The following is a 19,357-nucleotide window of genomic DNA, read 5'->3' as shown; positions in this document are numbered from 1 at the left end:
TCAATAGCCGAGTCGATATAGCCATGTCTGTCTGTCTTGTTGAGCGCCTGGATGTCAGAGACTATAAGAGTAAGGATAATCAAATTTGGTTTCCAGACTCATGTGATATCACACTGCTACAAGTGTATTTCGAAATTTCGCCCTCCCCCTTCCGCCCTCACAAAGGACGAAAATCTGTGGCAGGCACAATTTTAAAGATACGATAAAACGCAGTATCGTAGAGAATGCCCATATCTACCAGATTGCCGAATCTCAATCAGATCGGATCATAATTATAGCCAGAATGAAGAAATTTTCTGTTGCCCCTGCCCCCTCCCTCTTTCTCGCTCGCACACTCTGCCGCGTTCAGTGCGCGAGCAACCCCTAGCGGAGGAGATGTAGAATCTTAATGGTACATGTATAATCTACATGTTAGATGTAGAATATACATAATATATGTAGATGTAGATAACAGATGTAGCAAATAAATGTAAATTTTTTTTTTTAATTCTAAAATTCTAAAAAATTAAGGGAGCCAGCCAGTGGTGTCATACGCGGATGCCACGGCATCCACGAACTGGTCCTCCCTCTCCCTCTCGACAACCCTTCTTCATCCCGGGAACGACAGCTGAGTGAGACGGTACGCGGATGCCACAGTCTTCACGAACCAGGCTCCTTCCCCATCCTTTAACCTATCCTTCATACCCAGGTACAGCAGCACCTCGTGCCCTGTCCCCGCACCCAAGCGCTGCGAGGCGTCCCACTCCCGCGGTGTCTACGTCACACGGGGCGTGCCCTATGCCTACATCGACCACGCGGTCTTCCAGCCCCTACCCATAACTCTGGGCCAGCGCCGCCCACGACGCGCCCTACCCCCTCGCACTGGTCTTTAATACAAATTTAGCTGTATTGAAGGTCGGGCCCTGGACAGACTGAGAGGCTGTACCTTTGCTGGGAGACTTCCTTACAAGCGTAAAAAAAGTACGCTTCATTCCTTCACATTAGTGTTGGGTAAAGAGTGTTCACTTAGCACTAAAGTGCTAGCTGCTTTTAAGTGATTGCACAAACTCATTCACTTCGCTCAGTTGCTCACCTGTTCATTTGCTCACTCAGTTCAATGCTTTTTTTCACTCATTTGTTAATTTTTCATGGTCGCATTATGTTGGGCTTTTACTGTTTTTGCTGGGCCAAAATTTGACCAAAAAATTGTTTTTTCAAGTGCACACCTTCCAATTCTGTTCTTTGTTATTCAATAAAATTATACAATTTTTTTCAAAAGAAAAGAAAATACAAATTTGTGGGTAAATGTACATTAAAAAAAAATGTAATTCGTCGGTTTTTTCAAATAATATTGAAACTTAGAGACTAGTTCATATTGATAGTAAGGTATTTTTATTTATTTTTTTTTAGTTATTGTTAAAAAATTAACGATTGGTGAAAATCAAGAAGTTTAGCTGAGATTGATATATTTAGTTAACTAGTTCGCAAAAACTTGTGCAGGTTTTTTACTGCCAATAACTGATTAATGACTATATTAATGGTATCAATATATATGCAATAGATTTCACCAACTATCCAACTCATTCGCCAAAAAATTTGTTTTTTCTTGATTACAATTTTTGTAAAAGAAAATAAAAAAATTAAAAAATCTAGGGGGTGTTCCGTTTGAATTTAGAAAAAAACAGTTTTTTGGCCCAGCCTAGGCTACAGGCTAGTTGCAGAGAGCGGAAAACGGATGTTACGCTGGACTGTTGCCTGAAAATCGGGGAAATCCAATCTTTTTTTTTTTGTCCGATTTTCCTAGTGTCTGTCTGCTCCGCATCTTATTTTTCCTTTCATATTGCTCTTTAACTTCAGGAATATTAGGAATTTGTAAAAATTGTTTACAAATAAAAAACTATTAATGGACGGTTTTTAAATCAAATGTTGATTTGCTAAACATGAATGAACAATGAATGAATGAACATCAATGATCCAACATAAAGTGGTGAAAATGATTGATGACGGTGTTTGCTTATTTAGAGCCATTTTTAATTCATTGTACGAGACCCAAGAAATCCGAACACACATGGCAGAATATTGTGGGTAATTGGCCAAGATTCCATCCATTGATCCATAATAGAGAAGGCAATAATTATGAACGTTTTGCATCGAATATACAATATCTTCGACATACGGAACAAACGAATTAATTACAGTTTGTGAAATTTATTCAAGTTCTGTCGAGGTTTTTAAAAATGATGGACTTATTTACAAATTTATTAGCATCCTTTTGAAAATAAAGAAATGTCTTCTAATATCATTACAGACAACAACAAAAAGTACGGAAAAAAAGTTGGTGGTGGGGAATAGAGTTATTTGTACACATCTCCTTTCAATAAGGATATATGAAAAAGTATGGGTAACCGTCGCCCGATATTTTATTGAAAAGCATGTTTTGGAAAAAAAAAAGCGAGATCCATACACGAGGTAAAATTGCCTCAGATAATGATTAAAATAAAATCAAGCACAATAATCATGTTCTCCTAATTAAATGTTTTCTGTATACCAATCCTTTAATTTAATTGCAGAGATTTTTACTATCTTATCAAATCAGAAATAATGTTTATGTTGTAAATTGCGAGATCGACAACTTAAAAAAATAAACTAAATTTCTTAAGTTTAAATGATACCCAACAAAAATGATACTATAAAACAAACAGTGTCAGGGGGCACATTTTAATTTTTTTTAATATTTTGCCTTTTTTCTTACAGACTTAGCAGATAGAAAAATAATATTATAGGGCTCAGAGAGAAAAGATTTAGGTAATATTAACCCAAAGATTTCACAGTACAAGCAGAAGTGTAAGCCGATCAATGAATCGCCCAATGGTCACATGTTAATGGTCAGGCCGTAGTGAGCTTCACTTACCAGTACTCACTTTTTCCCGAATGAGCCCTGTTTACCCGTTCATACATACATATATGGCATTACTGATGTCTACATTACAAAATTTACATGAGTTTATTATTAAACATTAGTTTTAGAACTACTTAAATAAATATCATAGTACAGTATATTTACAAATTCGATAAGATTAGCCAATTGCTTAGCAGTTTTATTAACTTTTCTACATCACCAAGAATTATAAGTCCGTAAGTATTGATTACAGGCGTGTTGATTCACCTGAAAACAAATTAAAAAAATGATTTAAAAATTGAAGTTTTAAACTAAATACATTGGGTGGGGTCTGGTTCACATGATAAGTGATTTTGATGTATAAACTCATACATCAGATTTTAAGAATTGGAGTGTAAAAAAAAAGTACGCTTCATTCCTTCACATTAGTGTTGGGTTAAGAGTGTTCACTTTAGTGAACTTTCGTGCTGACTTTTAGGTAAGTGCACAAACTCACTCACTTCGCTCAGTTGCTCACCTATTTACTCAGTTGCTTACTTGTTCAGTTGCTCACTCAGTTCAATGCTTTTTTTTCACTCATTTGCTCATTTTTGCCAGTTTTTTTTGTGCTACATTCGAAATACATACATATAGATTTATGTATATAAAGTAGTAGTAAAGTGTATAAGTATGTTTAGCAATATCCCCCATTACACTAATCGACAAAATTGAACTTTTTATTTAGGATGTAAACCAAAATGACTTTTTCTGATAGATTTCCAGATTTAAAAATTTTTGTAGTGCTTTATTATTTTATTCATGGTGTGAACATTTTTTTTTTTAATTTTTAAAATCTGGTATTTTTTTCATGGTTTTTTTCAGAAGTTGTGCTTCTATTTTTCACATATCTTAAGTTTCTTATATCTGGTTGCAAAGAACTTTGCAGTTCTAAAAAGCTGACAAATGCAGCTATAAATCCGACCCAGACTTTTTGTATCATATTTTGCGGTATTTTTTTTTTTCGAAATTTTTACTTTGAAAACTCGGGAAAAGTCGAAAAAAAAGAATTCTTGGACAACATTTTTGGTTGACTTTTCCCGAGTTTTTAAAGTCAAAATTTCGAAAAAAAAAAATACCGCAAAATATGATACAAAAAGTCTGGGTCGGATTTATAGCTGCAAAACCTGCAAATACCGCACAAAATGATGAAATTTGAATTTAAAAGCTTAATATCTCTCAGGCGTTAAGCTGCAGATACAAAGAGTCTGGGCCGGATTTATAGCTGCAGTTGTCAGCTTTTCAGAACTGCAAAGTTCTATGCAACCAGATATAAGATACTTAAGGTATGTGAAAAATAGAAGCACTACCTCAGAAAAAAAACAAAACAAAAAATACCAGATTTTAAAAAATTCTTTAAAAAAAACTACACCATAAAAAAAAGCAAAATTCGTTAGAAAATTTTAAACCCCGAAATCTATAAGAATCTATAAAAAAATTTGTGAACAAGTTCAGTTCACTCACTGAAGTGAACAACTCTTTTTGTTCACTCACTCATGAGCAACCGAACTCTACTTTATATGTACATGATGGCTTGCTTTTGGCTTATATCGATAGCTGACATATCGATTAGAATAAGCACAGAACCGCGAAGAAAAATAAAAAATCATGAAATATTCAAATTTTAAGTGACCGTTTTTATACCCGTACTCGAAGAGTTAAGGGGTATATTAGATTTGTGGTAAAAGTGGATGTGTGCAACGCAGAGAATGAAAAGTTTCCGACCCCATAAAGTATACATATGTATTTTTGATCAGCATCAATAGCCGATTCGATATAGCCATGTCTGTCTCTACGTCCGTCTGTCCGTCTTGATGAGCGCCTAGATCACAGACTATAACGAGAAGGAACGTGTGAGTCGCTTCTGTGGACGCGACTCTACCTTTATACCCGTACTCAGTCAGTATATAAATTTTTCAGCTTATGATTTATGTAGAATTTAAAAATATTTTAGATATTACATCTTTTTGCTAAATCTGTTATCTACATCTAAAATGTCGATTACACATCTAAAATGTAGATTATACGGTTTATATGGTCATTATGTACGATAATGCGGTTTTAGACGGACGGACAGACAGACATAGCTATATCGACTCGGCTATTTATGCTGATCAAGAATATATACACTTTATGGGGTCGGAAACTTTTCCATCTCTGCGTTGCACACATCCACTTTTACCACAAATCTAATATAACCCTTAACTCTTCGAGTACGGGTACAAAAAGAGTAAACAAACTTACTAAAAAGTACAGAATGGATAGATGGTTCTTATTCAAAAACGGAGACGAACGAAGCGACCAACAAATAAAGTGCGCCCCTCGTTAAGATCAAGAAATACACAGAAGGCAGTAATAAAAAAAAAATGAACGAAACCAGTCTTACTACCTTAAATCCTGCGAAACCCTACTCCGACTAATGATAATAGCAGCACTAGCATTCACAAATGAAATAGTACACGAAATGTCAGATAAAAAAGCGGAATATCTAGACCCACTAGGATAAGTAGATGTAATGGATTCCAAATGGAATTTAATCAAATACGTTGATACAGTTCTCGAAATCAATGATCGCATATACATATGATGCTACAAATACAAAATATACCGCTATGCTCCGGTTTTCGTAAATTTTATCGATTACAATTTTGGAACAATTCGTACGAATTGAAATCGTGGGCGTTCCGGGTTTCGTAACTTTTTCCTATCGATAGTGTTTCACTCCGAAATTTTTTGCAATATTTGTCTTGAAAAAAATGTTGGAAATATTTTAGTTAAATATTCCATCGCTTTGGTAATCGCATTATATTATACCGAAAACAAAAAAGCGGTGAATTAAGAACAGACGACATTTTTTCCCTGGCCGATATTGATATCGATATTTTATCGGTCAAATGGATTTTCGCACTTTGTTGTTGCTTACGTTTATTTTGGTGAGGTTAAATTGGGTGCCTTTAGAAATAAATTTATTAAATATATTAGGATATACGAAAATAAATTTTTTATTATCCGTTATGCTCCGTTTTCGTAAATTTTTGCGTTTACGATTTTGGAACAATTCGTACGAATTGAAATTGTGTGTGCTCTGGTTTTCGTAACTTTTTCCTATCGATAGTGTTTCATTCCGAAATTTTTTTGCAATATTTGTCTTAAAAAAATCTTTGTTTGGAAATATGCCATGCCATCGGGAATTCGTACTTTGTTGTTACTTAGGTTTATATTGGTGAGGTTAAATTGGCGATCTAGAAATAAATTTATTAAATACTAGCAGACCCGCGCGCTTCGCTGCTTACAAAATCCATTTAATGTTTAAGAATTCATCGAAATTAAACAATGATAACACTACCCGACACGATTTTTCCTCAAGGAACAAAAAAAACTTTTTCTTAAAGATTCGGGGCTTAGAAATGGTTTGATGATATTTTTGTTTTTCTATGGCAGAACTTTTTTTTAAAGAATTTTAGTAAACTGGTTTTTTTTTAAGCTTTTTTCAGAGGTAGCGCTTGTTCTTTTCACATAACTCTAGTATCTTACGTCTGTTGTTGTAAAGAACTTAATGAGCGATACCTTAAACGACGCCAAATTAATGCACCTATACACAACAAAATAGAGGACACAGGATATAATTTTTTTCTACTTTTCCTAAGTTTTTAAAGTCAAATTTTCGTAAAAAATACCGCACAAAAATCATCATTTTTGCATTTCAATGCTTTATATTTCCAAGACTGTAAGCTGAAATCACAAATTGTTTGGGCTTAACTTCTAGCTGTTGTAATTATCTTTTTAAAATAGCAAAGTTCTTTACAACCAGACGTAAGATACTAGAGTAATGTGAAAAAAACTAGCGCTACCTCTGAAAAAAGCTTTAAAAAAAATTCCAGACTTCAAAAATTCTTCACAAAAAAAAGATCTGCCATAGAAAAAAACCATAATTCTTTAAACAAAATTTTAAAGCCCCATATCTATCAGAAAAAGTCGGTTTGGATCCTTGAGGAGTTCGATGTTGTCGGGTAGTGTAATCAAAAGCAGAAACTATACTTAAACAAGTTGCAATTTTTCATAAAACAATTTTTCATACAAAAAGGTATAAAAACAAAATCTATCATAAAATGTTCTGTTCTTCTGTTCTGACACAAAATAAAATGAAATAGGCGTTCAAACACATATTTTTAGACCAAATTTGAGATTTTTTGTATGATTAACTCTTTGTATTGTAACTCTGGCTATCATTTAAAAAAAAAAACGCATGAAATTTGGTGCACCCGTTGCGGGAAATGATAGGGGATTAAACGTTCAAAGACACACTTTTGAAAAAAATTGAAGATTTTCTGGATAAATTTCTTATTCTTGAGGAACCTATTCATGGAGAAGTACAAATTTGTTTGTGCAAACCATGCCACATTCTCTGAATATCATTAAAAAAAAAACAGCATGCAATTTGGTGCACGCGTTGCGAAGATAGCCGCTTACACACAGATTTTTTTCTACAAATTTATAGTATAGATATTAGGATATAAGAGAATTAATTTTTAATTATATAAATATAAACATAAAACATCAGCATAGTTGTTAACATTCTTTCCCTGCGCATACAATTGTTATTCGTTTTGAAATCGCGAGCTCATTAGGAACCGGTTTCAAATCGTATCTTTCTTGCCATTTTCGAAAACTGGAGCACGCTTTTTTGCGATTTGACTGTCATATCGTAACTTTTTGAGATTTCCGATAACACTAGTCAACACGACAAATAGGCTGTGGCCCAAAATGACTTTTTCTTATTGATTTCGGGGTCTAAAATTTTTGAACGAAGTATGGTTTTTTTATGATTTTTTTTTTTTTAAGAATTTTTTAAAATCTGGTATTTTTTAAGGTTTTTTTTCAGAGGTAGCGCTTCTATTTTTCACATAACTTAAGTATCTTTTATCTGGTGCATAGAACTTTACAATTCTGAAAAGCTGGCAAATGCAGCTATAAATCGGACCTAGACACTTTGTATCTGCAGCTTAACGCCTGGAAGATATTAAGCTTTCAAATTTAAACTTCATAAATTTTTACGGTATTTTTTTTTTTCGAAATTTCGACTTTAATAACTCGGGATAAGTCAAAAGAAATATATTTGTTGGCATGCATTTGTATTTTTACATATACGCATTAATTAGGCGTCGTTTAAGGTATTGCTCATTAAAATCTATGGATAAACGGTCAACTTGCGGCTGTTTGACCAAAACGACATCTCTAGCTCTTATAGTCTCTGAGATCCAGGCGCTCAACAAGACAGACAGACAGACGGACGGACAGACAGACATGGCTATATCGACTCGGCTATTGATGCTGATCAAGAATATATATATACTTTATGGGGTCGGAAACGTTTCCTTCTCTGCGTTACACACATCCACTTTTACCACAAATCGAATATACCCCTTAACTCTTTTTTGAGTACGGGTATAAAAGAGGTGCTTCGGTTTGATTAATTAATTATGCCTTCTTCACCCATTTAAACCCGCACCCAAGCAGCTGGTTGAAATTCGATAAAACTTAATACGGATGCTATAAAAGTAAAAAAAAAAGTCTATATTTGATGTTTTTTTTTTATCTCTTCCGGGTTGGCCTTCAGGATGTGGTCGAGCTTTAAAAAATATATTTTATTGAATGATTGTGATTTTATTTGAATCGCTCCAACTTGCGATTACATTTCGGTAAGTAGTTGTTTACATAGGCTATAAATTGGTGACTCTCTTTGAAATTTGAATCGGTTGGCCTTCAGTGAGTTACTTTTCATCAATATTTTCTAAAATATAACTTTTTAGAGCTTCTGCTTCGCGTTTGTTGTTGATCCAAACCTCAAGCAGCGCTGCATGTGATAACTCATAGACACCTGCAAAATGTAAGATTTCTCGAAAAGGGACAAAAACGGGCCGAAAGCATTAATACCATTTGATTTAAACTTGGTGATTGGTGGTGCTGTACAAAAGCAATATTCTACAGAGCACACCTAACTTGGGGCAATTCAATAACAATATTGTATTCACAGTAGATTTACATACCGTGACCTGCTTTTACTATATTTACAATTTTTTTTACAACTCAAAGCACCACTGAATCAGCTGACTTTTAAAGCGTGCAGAAATTAATGGTATTCCGTACAAATTTTCTAAAATTAGTTTTGTTCTATCTTGTTATTAAGGAATCGAAAAATTAAAACCGCATTAAAATATTTAACACAAAAAAAATTAATGCCAAATTTTTCCGATAGTGACCTATAAACAAATTTGCAAAAATAACTAATTTTGATTTACAAAGCTTGCGAGTTTTTAATGTTCAATTATTTATTGTATGGATTTATTTCATGGATTTGTTACATGAATAAAGAAGTGTTTAAAAACTATGGAATATATTAAAACATTTTGTGTGAACAGCAGCATCGCATTTGCATTATTTAAATGAAGAATACCTTTGACAAACACGACGACATGGTTTTTCATATTTACGATGTCATGATCTGTTATGTCTGTTCTTATAACATTCAGTGCTGTTTATGAATTTAAATTTGGTGCATATGAAATCCCTGGTAGCTCTGGACTTGCATGCCGCAATAAGCACGTTCTAGTATTTATATAGAAGGTAAGTGATCCGGCTCTTTGCCCGATTAGTTCCTAGTAGGAACTTCCTACATTTGCTAGTTCTAGAAAGTTTGCATGATTGGTCAGAACACACTGGAGCTTCCATGAGTTAACCATAGCACCGTAAATAACAGCCAATACAACTGTTTTCCTCGTATTTGTGGCAAATGTCAAAGAGTTCGACTATGGAATCGACGGTTCAAGGGCTTGATCATGGTTCGATACATTTGTAACCACTGATTTATCATTTCATCGGGAGATCAACAATTCATTCTTTTTCTTGAATATATAATCCGACGAACTTTACTTTTAAAGGTTAATGGCGTACGTTAATAAATGAAATGAAAAACATATTTTATTCAAACTCAATGCTTCTATTAAGTAAATTGGAACTTATGCATATACAAACTAATAATTTTTAGTTTTAATAATTTGGAGTGTTCGCTAGAAAATGTAGTTATTCTGGTGTTTCGCCACAAAGCAAGGAAATTCAATGGCTCTGGTGGCTGAACTGAAAATTTGGAAATGGAAATTTGACTTTGCCCTTAAGGCAGCACAATCCAGGCGTTGCTCCAGCAAACTTGAATGCCCCACAATGCATGCAAACTACTTTCAATGGACCAATGCAAACGAAAGGATGCGAGCTGTAGTCAATTGCGCAAGCGTATAGAAACGCTGCTCGATTTAAACGAATACTTTCTCGTTGGTGATCTGTGCGATTAGCTCTACGATTTCTTCTTTCTAATCTACCCGTTTCACGGACTGCCTCTCTTTGCTATTGTGTTTGAGAAGTACGAACAGCGGCCCTATATCGTGCCTCACCAATGCAGCGCAATTGTCGTTCTTCATCAGTTAATTGATTCGCACTGTTCCGTAGCCTAATTGCATTACGGACCAGTTGGGAAGATTTTATCTTCTTCGTCGCGGCATCTATATTAATCTGTATACACATTTTTGTGATTTGTGTGAGTATTACACAAATCACAAATTTATTTACCACTTTCCACACAATTTCCCGACCTTTCCAACAAACAGGCAGTTTTAAACTACTTTTTTTGATTTTTTGCTGGTATCGAGCGGGTATTTAATAAAACTTGTTTAAAACGATTGACGGGACTTTATCTACTACATATGCTGATTAAGAAAAGATTATAGTTGATGGGGCTCTGTTAGTGGCAAACAACTGATAAAAATCGCAGTATACTCTTCAATGCTATAAATATGAGATAACTGGTCATTGAGGAAGGCGTAAATAGTGATTTTGTTTTAAGTTTGACAGAAAACTCACCAGATTCCCAATCTTCCTCTCCATCTTTTGGAGAAGATTGTTTATATGTGATGTATGAATCATAATTGATGTGTTTATTATCATTTATACTTCGAGTATCGGAGGTGATATTAGTTTCACCATTCTGCCAAGTGGTTAAGTTACTTTTTGTAATGGACGGTGGTTTAAAAGTATGAATATTTTTAAAATCCTTTCCTGTGGAATCATTATTCAAGTTTGATACAAGAGGTCTGTAATTGGGCTGTTTGCGTTTTGACGCAGTCGAGACATTTTTTAAATTGGTTGTTGTGTCGTATTGAATTTTAGTCTATGAATATTAGATTTTATATTACATATTTTGTTCCGGGTAAAGTGTGTTCAGACTTACCGATACATCCTGGCTTTCCAATGCGGCTATTGGTTGTTTTTTCGATTTTGTATCATCATTGAAACACGCTTCTCCCTCAAATAATATGGAAATCTGTAAAAAGAAACTCTCTTATATTGGGATTGAAAACTTTGTAGAGTAATTTGAGAAATATTATATATTTATAAAAAGCTGGATATGTCGGATTATAATAATATTCCCAGTGTATTTTGGTCTCCCGGGTGCCTACGAATCCCCTTTTTGATTGTTCTCAGTGTATTATCACTGTTTCCTTTGTACTTCGCTCTTTGTCGTATGTTTCATCTCCTTGGACGAGTTGAATTTGTTTATATTTCGGCCCAGGTGTTCATTAGCGAATGTATTCTGGGAAACTTTCTCGGAGAGGATAAAAGGAGCGAGAGAAAGGGAGCGCACATAAAGCGTGTTCCTCTGCGGTAATGAGTGTGAGGGAGGCGGATATAGAGACAAAGGGAAATTGCGTAACGAGTAATAATTGTCTCGGAGATCTGGTTTGCAATACCGAGAAAGTAGTTGCGTTAGAGTTTGCCCACGCCACGAGCCAAGCGGAGTAATTCTCTATTGACGTAGGACCCTTGTTAAAATGGCAGATCCAACCCAGGAAAATATTTATCCAACAGATACAAAAACTAGATTATAGCCCTTTCAACATATAGCTTCTTCGAGTGTTGAAGTGTTGAGTCCCCCCGACCATCCTGTCGTGAAAGGTAAAAGAGTTAAAAGAGCCCCCGAACACGTTTTAAAATTTCCTAATCAAGTCATTCGCCACTCATACTTGTTGTTGACGCCACTTAAATATTATATCAGCTTAATGAACTTTAGCATTAACCATACAGTATATAGATGTGACAGTTTGTACAGCGAACGTGTCACAGCTGAGTTTGACCATATGGTTGACCATACTGGAACCTATACTGGAAACTATACTATACTGGAAAGGGCAGAGTGGGCATAATTCAGAGTGGGCATAATTCATATAAAAAGATCAATTATATGGATCGTAAAAACAGGTCTCTGAAAAATATATGTAAATTTATTGAAAAAGTTGATATTACGACAGCAACGAAGTCGAAAGCCGACGGCATTTGCACAATATTTATTTACACAAGTAACAACAAAGACTATATAATACATTTTTGTACATTTCATATCATATATCTGCTCATATCTCCTAAACTAAAATTATCTTGAAAATTAGATTCGCTAAAGCTCTGGAAAATGTTTTACTAGATGTGTACATTTATTTTAGTCAAAGTTCCTAAAATATTTTTTAATTTTGCCACCTCTTTGTGGATGAGTCTCCACTGTAAATACAAGCAATGCAAACAAATAACAACTTTAAAACCAAACTCGGCCTATTCAGGGCCGGATCAACCCTCAACCGGGCCCTGGGCAACCATCAATCTGGGGGCCCTCCTTTATTTTTTATTTATCTCAGTGTCTATTATATTTTTTATTCATTATTTGTAGTTTTGTTTTTTCAACAACATTTTTCTGTTATCCCTATTGACGAAGCCGAAAGCAGAGGAAAAGGCTAGCCTAAAAGAGAATGGAAGAAATACCCCGTGCGCCCGTCGCTACAACAGCCCTCAAAACAAAACGAAAAACCGAAATTCAGTTCAAGCTGCAAAAAATTGTAGAGCCCACACACAAGCACAGTATATGTGAATACATGGCACACACACATTTACGTAACCTGGAAACAAACTCAAAACGGTTTCGGAAAATATCCCTGTAGTACCAAAGGGGTGAATTGACCCTATTGAACTAGCTCCGCGCCGATTACCGCGCAACTAGTTATGCAACTAGTTACGCGGGAATCGAACGGCGACTAGGCCTTTGTCGGATACAATATACTAGTTCTGCAACTAGTTACGCGGGAAGCGATCAGCGACCAGTCGAAACAGAAAAACAGAAACGTAGCCGCCCTCGCTTTGTTTTCGAAGTCGACAAATAACCGTAAAACCGTGGAATTATGAAGAAACCGCGAAAAAGAGTTAGACTACAGTGCGGGCTCAGTGCTGCAACATGCAATTCACACCAAAATGGTAAGTTATTCGTGATACTTTACTGTACTTGCACTCGTGGAATGCAAGAGACAAAAAATTACACAAACAAAATGCATTTGTTCTCCGCGCGTATGCTTTGTGCGTTGATTTTTTTCTACTTCTGTGCTAGATCTAGTTGCTGGAAGAAGCATTTGAAATTGTTTTGCCATTATTTCATTAAAAAGTGAGAAATAACACTTCAAATTAATAAATTAAACGCCATACAACAGGTACGTGACAAGATATTACATATTTTGAATAAAATGATGAGCAAACGGCGTTTGCGTAGACTCCGAACCTTGAAAAGTTAGCGTCGTGCAGTGAAATAAAAGTGGAACAAAAATTATTAGAAAAAGAATTAGAAGAAACTGGAATACAGATAGAACAGGAAGAATTAGTTTATGAGGAAATTCAACCAAATAAATCGTCATTAAATATGTACTTTCAGAAAATCTACAGCAGGAGAATGCCGTTGTTCGTGGTAAGACTAATAAAGATTAATATTTGTATTAGCAAAATTAATACCAAAATTCCTTTCAGATCAATTAAACGTCCATGAAAAAATATTAGCTGACCAAACAGTTTTAATAAAACAGCTTACAAAGGAGAAGGGCGATATGAATTCTGTTCGGGACCAGTTCCCGATTGAAACGGACGAGCAGCTGATGAAAATGGAGGAGAATATAAAAATGAATAGAGACATTTATGTAAGTAAATTAAAACTCTAAATAATATGATATGATAATAATATTTTCTAAACCTTCTTCTTGAATCCTTCTATTTACAGATTTCAACAAGCAAATCCATATTACAGCCAGCCGGAGTGCTTGTCAACTTAAAATTTATTTTAAGTCAGGAAAGTGTACTGGCATATAATGTGGATGGAGTACAAGGGAAGAAAGTCCTCAGGAGCCACTCGGAGTTTTATGGAGCTTTGCTAGGTAAAGTACACTACTAGTGTTTATTATATTTTAATTAAATTAAACATATAATTATTACAGAATGTATTCCGCCTGGAGACGAAGCACCAGAAATGCTGATGCGCAAAGCGATGCAGAGGGTGAAAGGAGGGTGCAGAGGGTGTTTAAGCAAAGGTGTACCAAACCAAAAAATGAGTTTAGGCTAGGCTAGATTTTAATATATATTTTAAGTTTGAATTTTGAAAGAATTTTGAATTAAACATTCATATAACACAATTTTATATTTAATTTATTTATTATAAAGCCAGAAAGCTGCTGGTCAATCAGCTACTGGTAATCAAAGGGTAATCGATCGGGAACTAGTTGTTGACGATCTACTGGTAACTAGGCCGTACCCAGCGCCTAAGCAACTAGCTACTGGTAATCGTAGGGTAATCGATCGGGAACCAGGGGTGGTTACGCCCTAGGACATGCATGTGTTAAATTCTCCACTGAAATACATTGTCGGGGAAACGAACCGGAACTAGGGACATGAGAATGGTACCTAGTTCGGCACCGGTACCGAACTAGTAGCCTGGTACTAGAGGGTAAGAATTCATAAATATTTGTAGTGTCTGTGTACACACACACACTTGCAATTCTCGGCTTGCTTTCGCATCTCGTCATGAATCGAACATGTCGAAAAAATGCCGAACGTCTCAGCACTCCCAGCCGAAGGGAAGGCCTGGGGGTGCTGGACAGAAAACTCAGCTGCGACACGTTCGCTGTATGAACTGGCACATCTACATATATACTGTATGGTTAGTGACTTTAGCAATGTTAACATGAATTTGTGAATGAATTTGAATTTGGCGCTAAAAAGAAAATGTACAAGAAGAGAATCGCAATCGATAGTATCGATAAAAACATGTATGAATATCTATGATCACTAGAATTAATATAGAGAAAATAAACGAACGAGCAAGAACTAACATCGAGCGGATTGAGGAATTTCAGGATTTCTGAAGAATTCTATTACGAAACTTTGGAGGGACTTGGCTCGAACATTTGGCGCCCGAACAGGGACCTTTGGAGAAGGTTCATATTCCGGATGGAGTTCACAATTGGAACTCAATAAATATTTCACCCAGAGTCTGGCTGACGGCGACTGCGACAGCGGCTTCGTTATCGAATTGTAAGTGTTAACTGCATTGAGCATCTAATAGCCTTTTTACACTGGGCGCGTCTGCTATCGATATCGGCATAGACGCAATGAAGCAGAAAAGGCGTTTACATTGGAAGACGTGCGTCTTGAATTTGGATTTGGGTGTTTGATGACAAGGAAAGATACAAAAATTCTTGAAAATCAACAGAATTAAGCAAGACGTCAGGAAAATGGACGAAAAAGAATTGATTCTCATATTTAAATATTATTTTCAGACATTTCATTGTAGAGTTTGTGGGAGTTCTTCTTCAAATTATGAAAACCACCGAAGTTCGTCTCCAGCAGTGTCTTAATGGCATCAGGGGGTCAGAAAAATTTCATATGATAATAATACAATCAGTTTCAAGTATTTTATTTAATGACTTTATGTATATTTTCACCTTTTTGCACAATCATACATTTTTAGCGCCAAAATTTGATTTTTGATCTACAATTTTTTGTTGTTATTAGTGGTGATAGTTGCGCTGATAGGCAGAAAATACCAAAAATTACCAAAATCAATCGAATATACCGAATAGACGCACATGAATCAGACACTGACGCAACTTTTTGCCACCACTAGGGCCCTATGCTTAACCTATGTAAAAAAAACTGCGTCTTCGCCAAGACGCAAAGAAGCATGACGCAGCCCCAGTGTAAACGGCCTATAATATTTCTTGCAGGCAAGGTTAATTCCAATTCGATGTGTGTGAAAAAATATAAAACTTATATCTAGTGTCAAGTGGGTTCGGCTTTGAGATTTCTGCACTTTAATTATTCTGTAATCGGGGTCTCGGGTAGGAAGCATATTACGATTACAGTTTGTCTCGAGTGCATAGGTATCTGCATACCCACACACGCCCTTATGCGTGCACTGCTGTCTGTTGAAGCTCGGCATATACATACATAAATATGTATGCAGTTACATACCGGCACATTAGGAACAGTAATTCAGTCAACCGACTTTTAGTCGGTTCTCTTTTGTCTGCAGATTCGTTTGGGCGCAAGTACATTTGTTGGTGCAGTGGTGCACAGTGATCAAATGTTGATTAATATTGAATCGTGTGGTGTTGTGAGAATTTAAAGATTGCCGATTACTGAATCGAGCAACTAAACTTAAATGTTAAGGGCAACTTGTCCCTTACTTATGCCAATATTGGGCATTTTATTTGCTGTAAATTTCCAAGGGTAACAATTTGTGAAAAGAAAAGTGCAAATGGCACCAAAAAAAGAATAAAGACGCGGAAGCGCTCACCTCTCGAACTGGGTTAGTGAATTCCTTTAACCGTAACAAAAGTTATGTCGAAAAAAATTGCAACTCCATGACGGCTGCAGAGCTGGAAGCCAAGTTAAGTCTAATTGAGACAAACTTTAATCGGTTCTGTAATATTCAAGGCAAGATCGAGCAAGATAGTGTAGACGCCAGCGATTATGAAAGCCGCTACTAAGTTGAGGAGGTTTATTGCGAATTGAAGGCCAAGTTATTGAACTTTCTTGGAGATAGGGGCCGGCGGCATTCTAATGCCGTGACCTACTAAACAGTACACAGGTACCTCGTTCATCGAGACTTCCCAAACTTAAGCTGCCTGGATTCTCTGCAAAGTTTACTGAATGGACTAGCTAGTACAATACCTTTACTACTCTAATAGAATCAGACTCGGAACTGCATGAGTTGTCTAAATTTATTCATTTGAGGTCATCGTTGGGAGCTGGTCCTCTAAGTACGATTGAGGGCTTGGACAGGTACTATTATAGCAAGGCCCTACGTTTATTGCAAGAGCGCTTTGAGAATAAAGCAATTATTCTGCAATCACATGTAACCGAGCTATTCAACGTAAAGCGTTTGAAGAATCCAGTTCCAGATGACTTTAGTGTGCTAGTAGACAATGTGAATTCCCAATTAGTAGCGCTCAGGTCGTTAGGCGACGACAAGGAGATTCAAGGCAGTAGTCTTCCAGTTAATTCGAACAAGACTCGATGAAAAGACGATGGATCGGTGGGAAGTTGAGTGGGATAGCAGGAAGTTACCGGCGTGGTCATTGCAGTTAGCGCAGTTCTTGATAAACAGAGGAATTAATCTAGCAAATAGGGAGGTCCGACGAGGCAATGGAGGCCGACCCACTGGTAAGATTGAGGGTAAAAAGGCGACTTTAGCTGCAGCAATAGGCATCAATGGCACGTTTGTCCTGGAACCCATGGATTGAAAGGGTGTCCAAAGTTTAAGGAATTGTAACCGTTAGAACGTTACCAGGAGGTAAAGAAGCACTCGCTGTGCCTGATTTTCTTTAGTAAGCGACACAACTAGAGGCTGTAACGGTCCTCGGTGTAAGATTTGCAGCAAGCCTCACCATGTGCTTTTGCATCGAGAGGCACTAGAGGCACCTAAGGAGCCAAGGCCTAAAGGACAGGCGGTGCAGGAACCGAGCTCGCTAAATAGCTCCTTGTTGTCTAGATCATCCACAAATTTCCTTGCGACCGTGGTGGTTCAAATCAAAGTTATAGGCGGAGGATATCGCAATTGCAGATGCGTATCAGATTCCGGCTAGGTTAGTCTGAAGTCTGGGCCTAGACATGCGCGATTCATCCATGCAACTCAGTGGAATTGGCAATGCAAAATCTCAAATTATTGGGGAGGTGCAAGCGACGTTTAAATCAAGAGTCACTAGATATATGGCGACCGAGAATTTGTTTGTGTTAGAGGAAATAACGCAGTATAACCCAACCAGCTTAAGAAGATTTCCCAAGTGGGTTCCACCCAAGGGAGTTACTTTGACATGCTAGTGGGTGTCACTCTGTTCTTCAAGCTCAAAAATCTCTGCTAGGCTGGGTCGTCGTGGGTGAATGCACAAGGCCATCTGGAGTTGCCCTGGTAGCAAGTGAAGATGAAGCAAAAAAGCAGCTGCAAGAGCTCGTAAAAAAATTTTGAAAGTGCGAAGAAGTCCTTGAACCAGTCGATAAGTTCACAGAGGAAGAAAAACATTGCGAAGATTGTTTTGTTACGCATGTTAAGCAAGAGGCCTCGGGACATTTGGTCATTTAGAGGCAATAAGGCCTACAGGGAAAAATAAAGCTGAATATTTTATGTCTCATCATCCGGTTATTCGCCCAGATAGTTTAACAAGAGGCGGTGAAGCGAAGTTTGTATATGGATGATATGGTCTGAGGAGCGGATACAGTAGAAGAATTGACAACGTTGAAAGGGCAAGTGACTGCATTATTGGGCCTAGGGAAGTTCGAGCTGCACAAATGGCGCAGCAATTGTCAGGGAATGGACAACAAAACTTACCTAGAGCCTTTAATGATAAAAACAGAGGACGCAGCTAAAACCTTGGGAATATATTGGTCAAGTCTAGAGGACAAATTCCAATTCTCTTATAACATACAAATCTTCTGGATCACCACGAAACGATCAGTGTTGTCCGAGTTGGCTCAGGTATTTGATCCGTTAGGGTTTTTGAGTCCCTGGCTAATCTTGGGCAAAATCTTCATTCAGGAACTTTGGCTTCTAAAGCAGGATTGGGACGAGGAGCTACCACGAGCTACTCAACGCAATGGCGTCGATATATGGAAGATCTGAAACTAATTGATAAATGTTCAATCCCACGATCCTCCATTCCAATTACCGCAGATCTATGCACGTTAGAGCTTTTTGGGGTTTCTGACGCATCCAGCAGAGCTAACGGCGGCGTCATTTATGCTCGTGTAAGGGATAAAAGTGGTGGAAGTTCAGTGCGACTAGTAACGGCCAAGTCCAAGGTCGCCCTGTTAGGGTAACATCATTGCCACGGCTAGAGTTACAAGGAGCACTTTTAGTGGCCAAGCTAATGGCAAAGGTTTGCTCCTGTCTGCATTTACAGGTAGAAAGGGTTAGATGTTTCACGGATTCCATAATTGTGTAGAATTGGCTATCGTCACATGCCAGTCGTTGGAGCACCTTCGTTGCCAACAGAGTGGCTCAAATACAAGAGCTTACACGGGTACAGGATTGGTTCAAGG

General features: G+C 36.8%; 1 protein-coding gene and 1 long non-coding RNA gene across 11 annotated transcripts in view; one reads left to right on the top strand and one right to left on the bottom strand.

Annotated features, from left to right (window-relative positions):
* Positions 1 to 2,960: 2,960 nt before the first annotated feature.
* Positions 2,961 to 19,357, bottom strand: part of LOC111080364 (phosphatidylinositol 3,4,5-trisphosphate 3-phosphatase and dual-specificity protein phosphatase PTEN) — a 75,945-nt gene continuing 59,548 nt past the window's right edge. For 5 of the 10 annotated variants that reach the window (XM_022375935.2, XM_022375939.1, XM_022375933.2 and 2 more), the window contains 3 exons: positions 11,193 to 11,285; positions 10,826 to 11,132; positions 10,692 to 10,750 (listed from right to left, as the gene is read on the bottom strand). In XM_022375935.2, coding sequence (XP_022231627.1) covers positions 10,707 to 10,750; positions 10,826 to 11,132; positions 11,193 to 11,285 — 444 coding nt within the window. In that variant the 3' untranslated portion in view covers positions 10,692 to 10,706. Of the gene's footprint in view, positions 3,146 to 10,661; positions 10,751 to 10,825; positions 11,133 to 11,192; positions 11,303 to 19,357 lie in introns of those variants that run through there. The other 5 variants (XM_022375937.1, XM_041594689.1, XM_022375941.2 and 2 more) reach the window with 5 other exon arrangements.
* LOC111080365 lies at positions 13,450 to 14,324 on the top strand. The gene is made up of 5 exons (XR_005968140.1): positions 13,450 to 13,488; positions 13,548 to 13,739; positions 13,799 to 13,965; positions 14,046 to 14,199; positions 14,260 to 14,324. It is a non-coding gene; the product is annotated as an uncharacterized LOC111080365 (long non-coding RNA).

This window comes from Drosophila obscura, unplaced genomic scaffold (genome assembly GCF_018151105.1).
Source record: "Drosophila obscura isolate BZ-5 IFL unplaced genomic scaffold, ASM1815110v1 contig_31, whole genome shotgun sequence".
Classification (NCBI taxonomy): domain Eukaryota; kingdom Metazoa; phylum Arthropoda; class Insecta; order Diptera; family Drosophilidae; genus Drosophila; species Drosophila obscura.
This window is presented reverse-complemented; position numbering and strand designations above follow the sequence as displayed.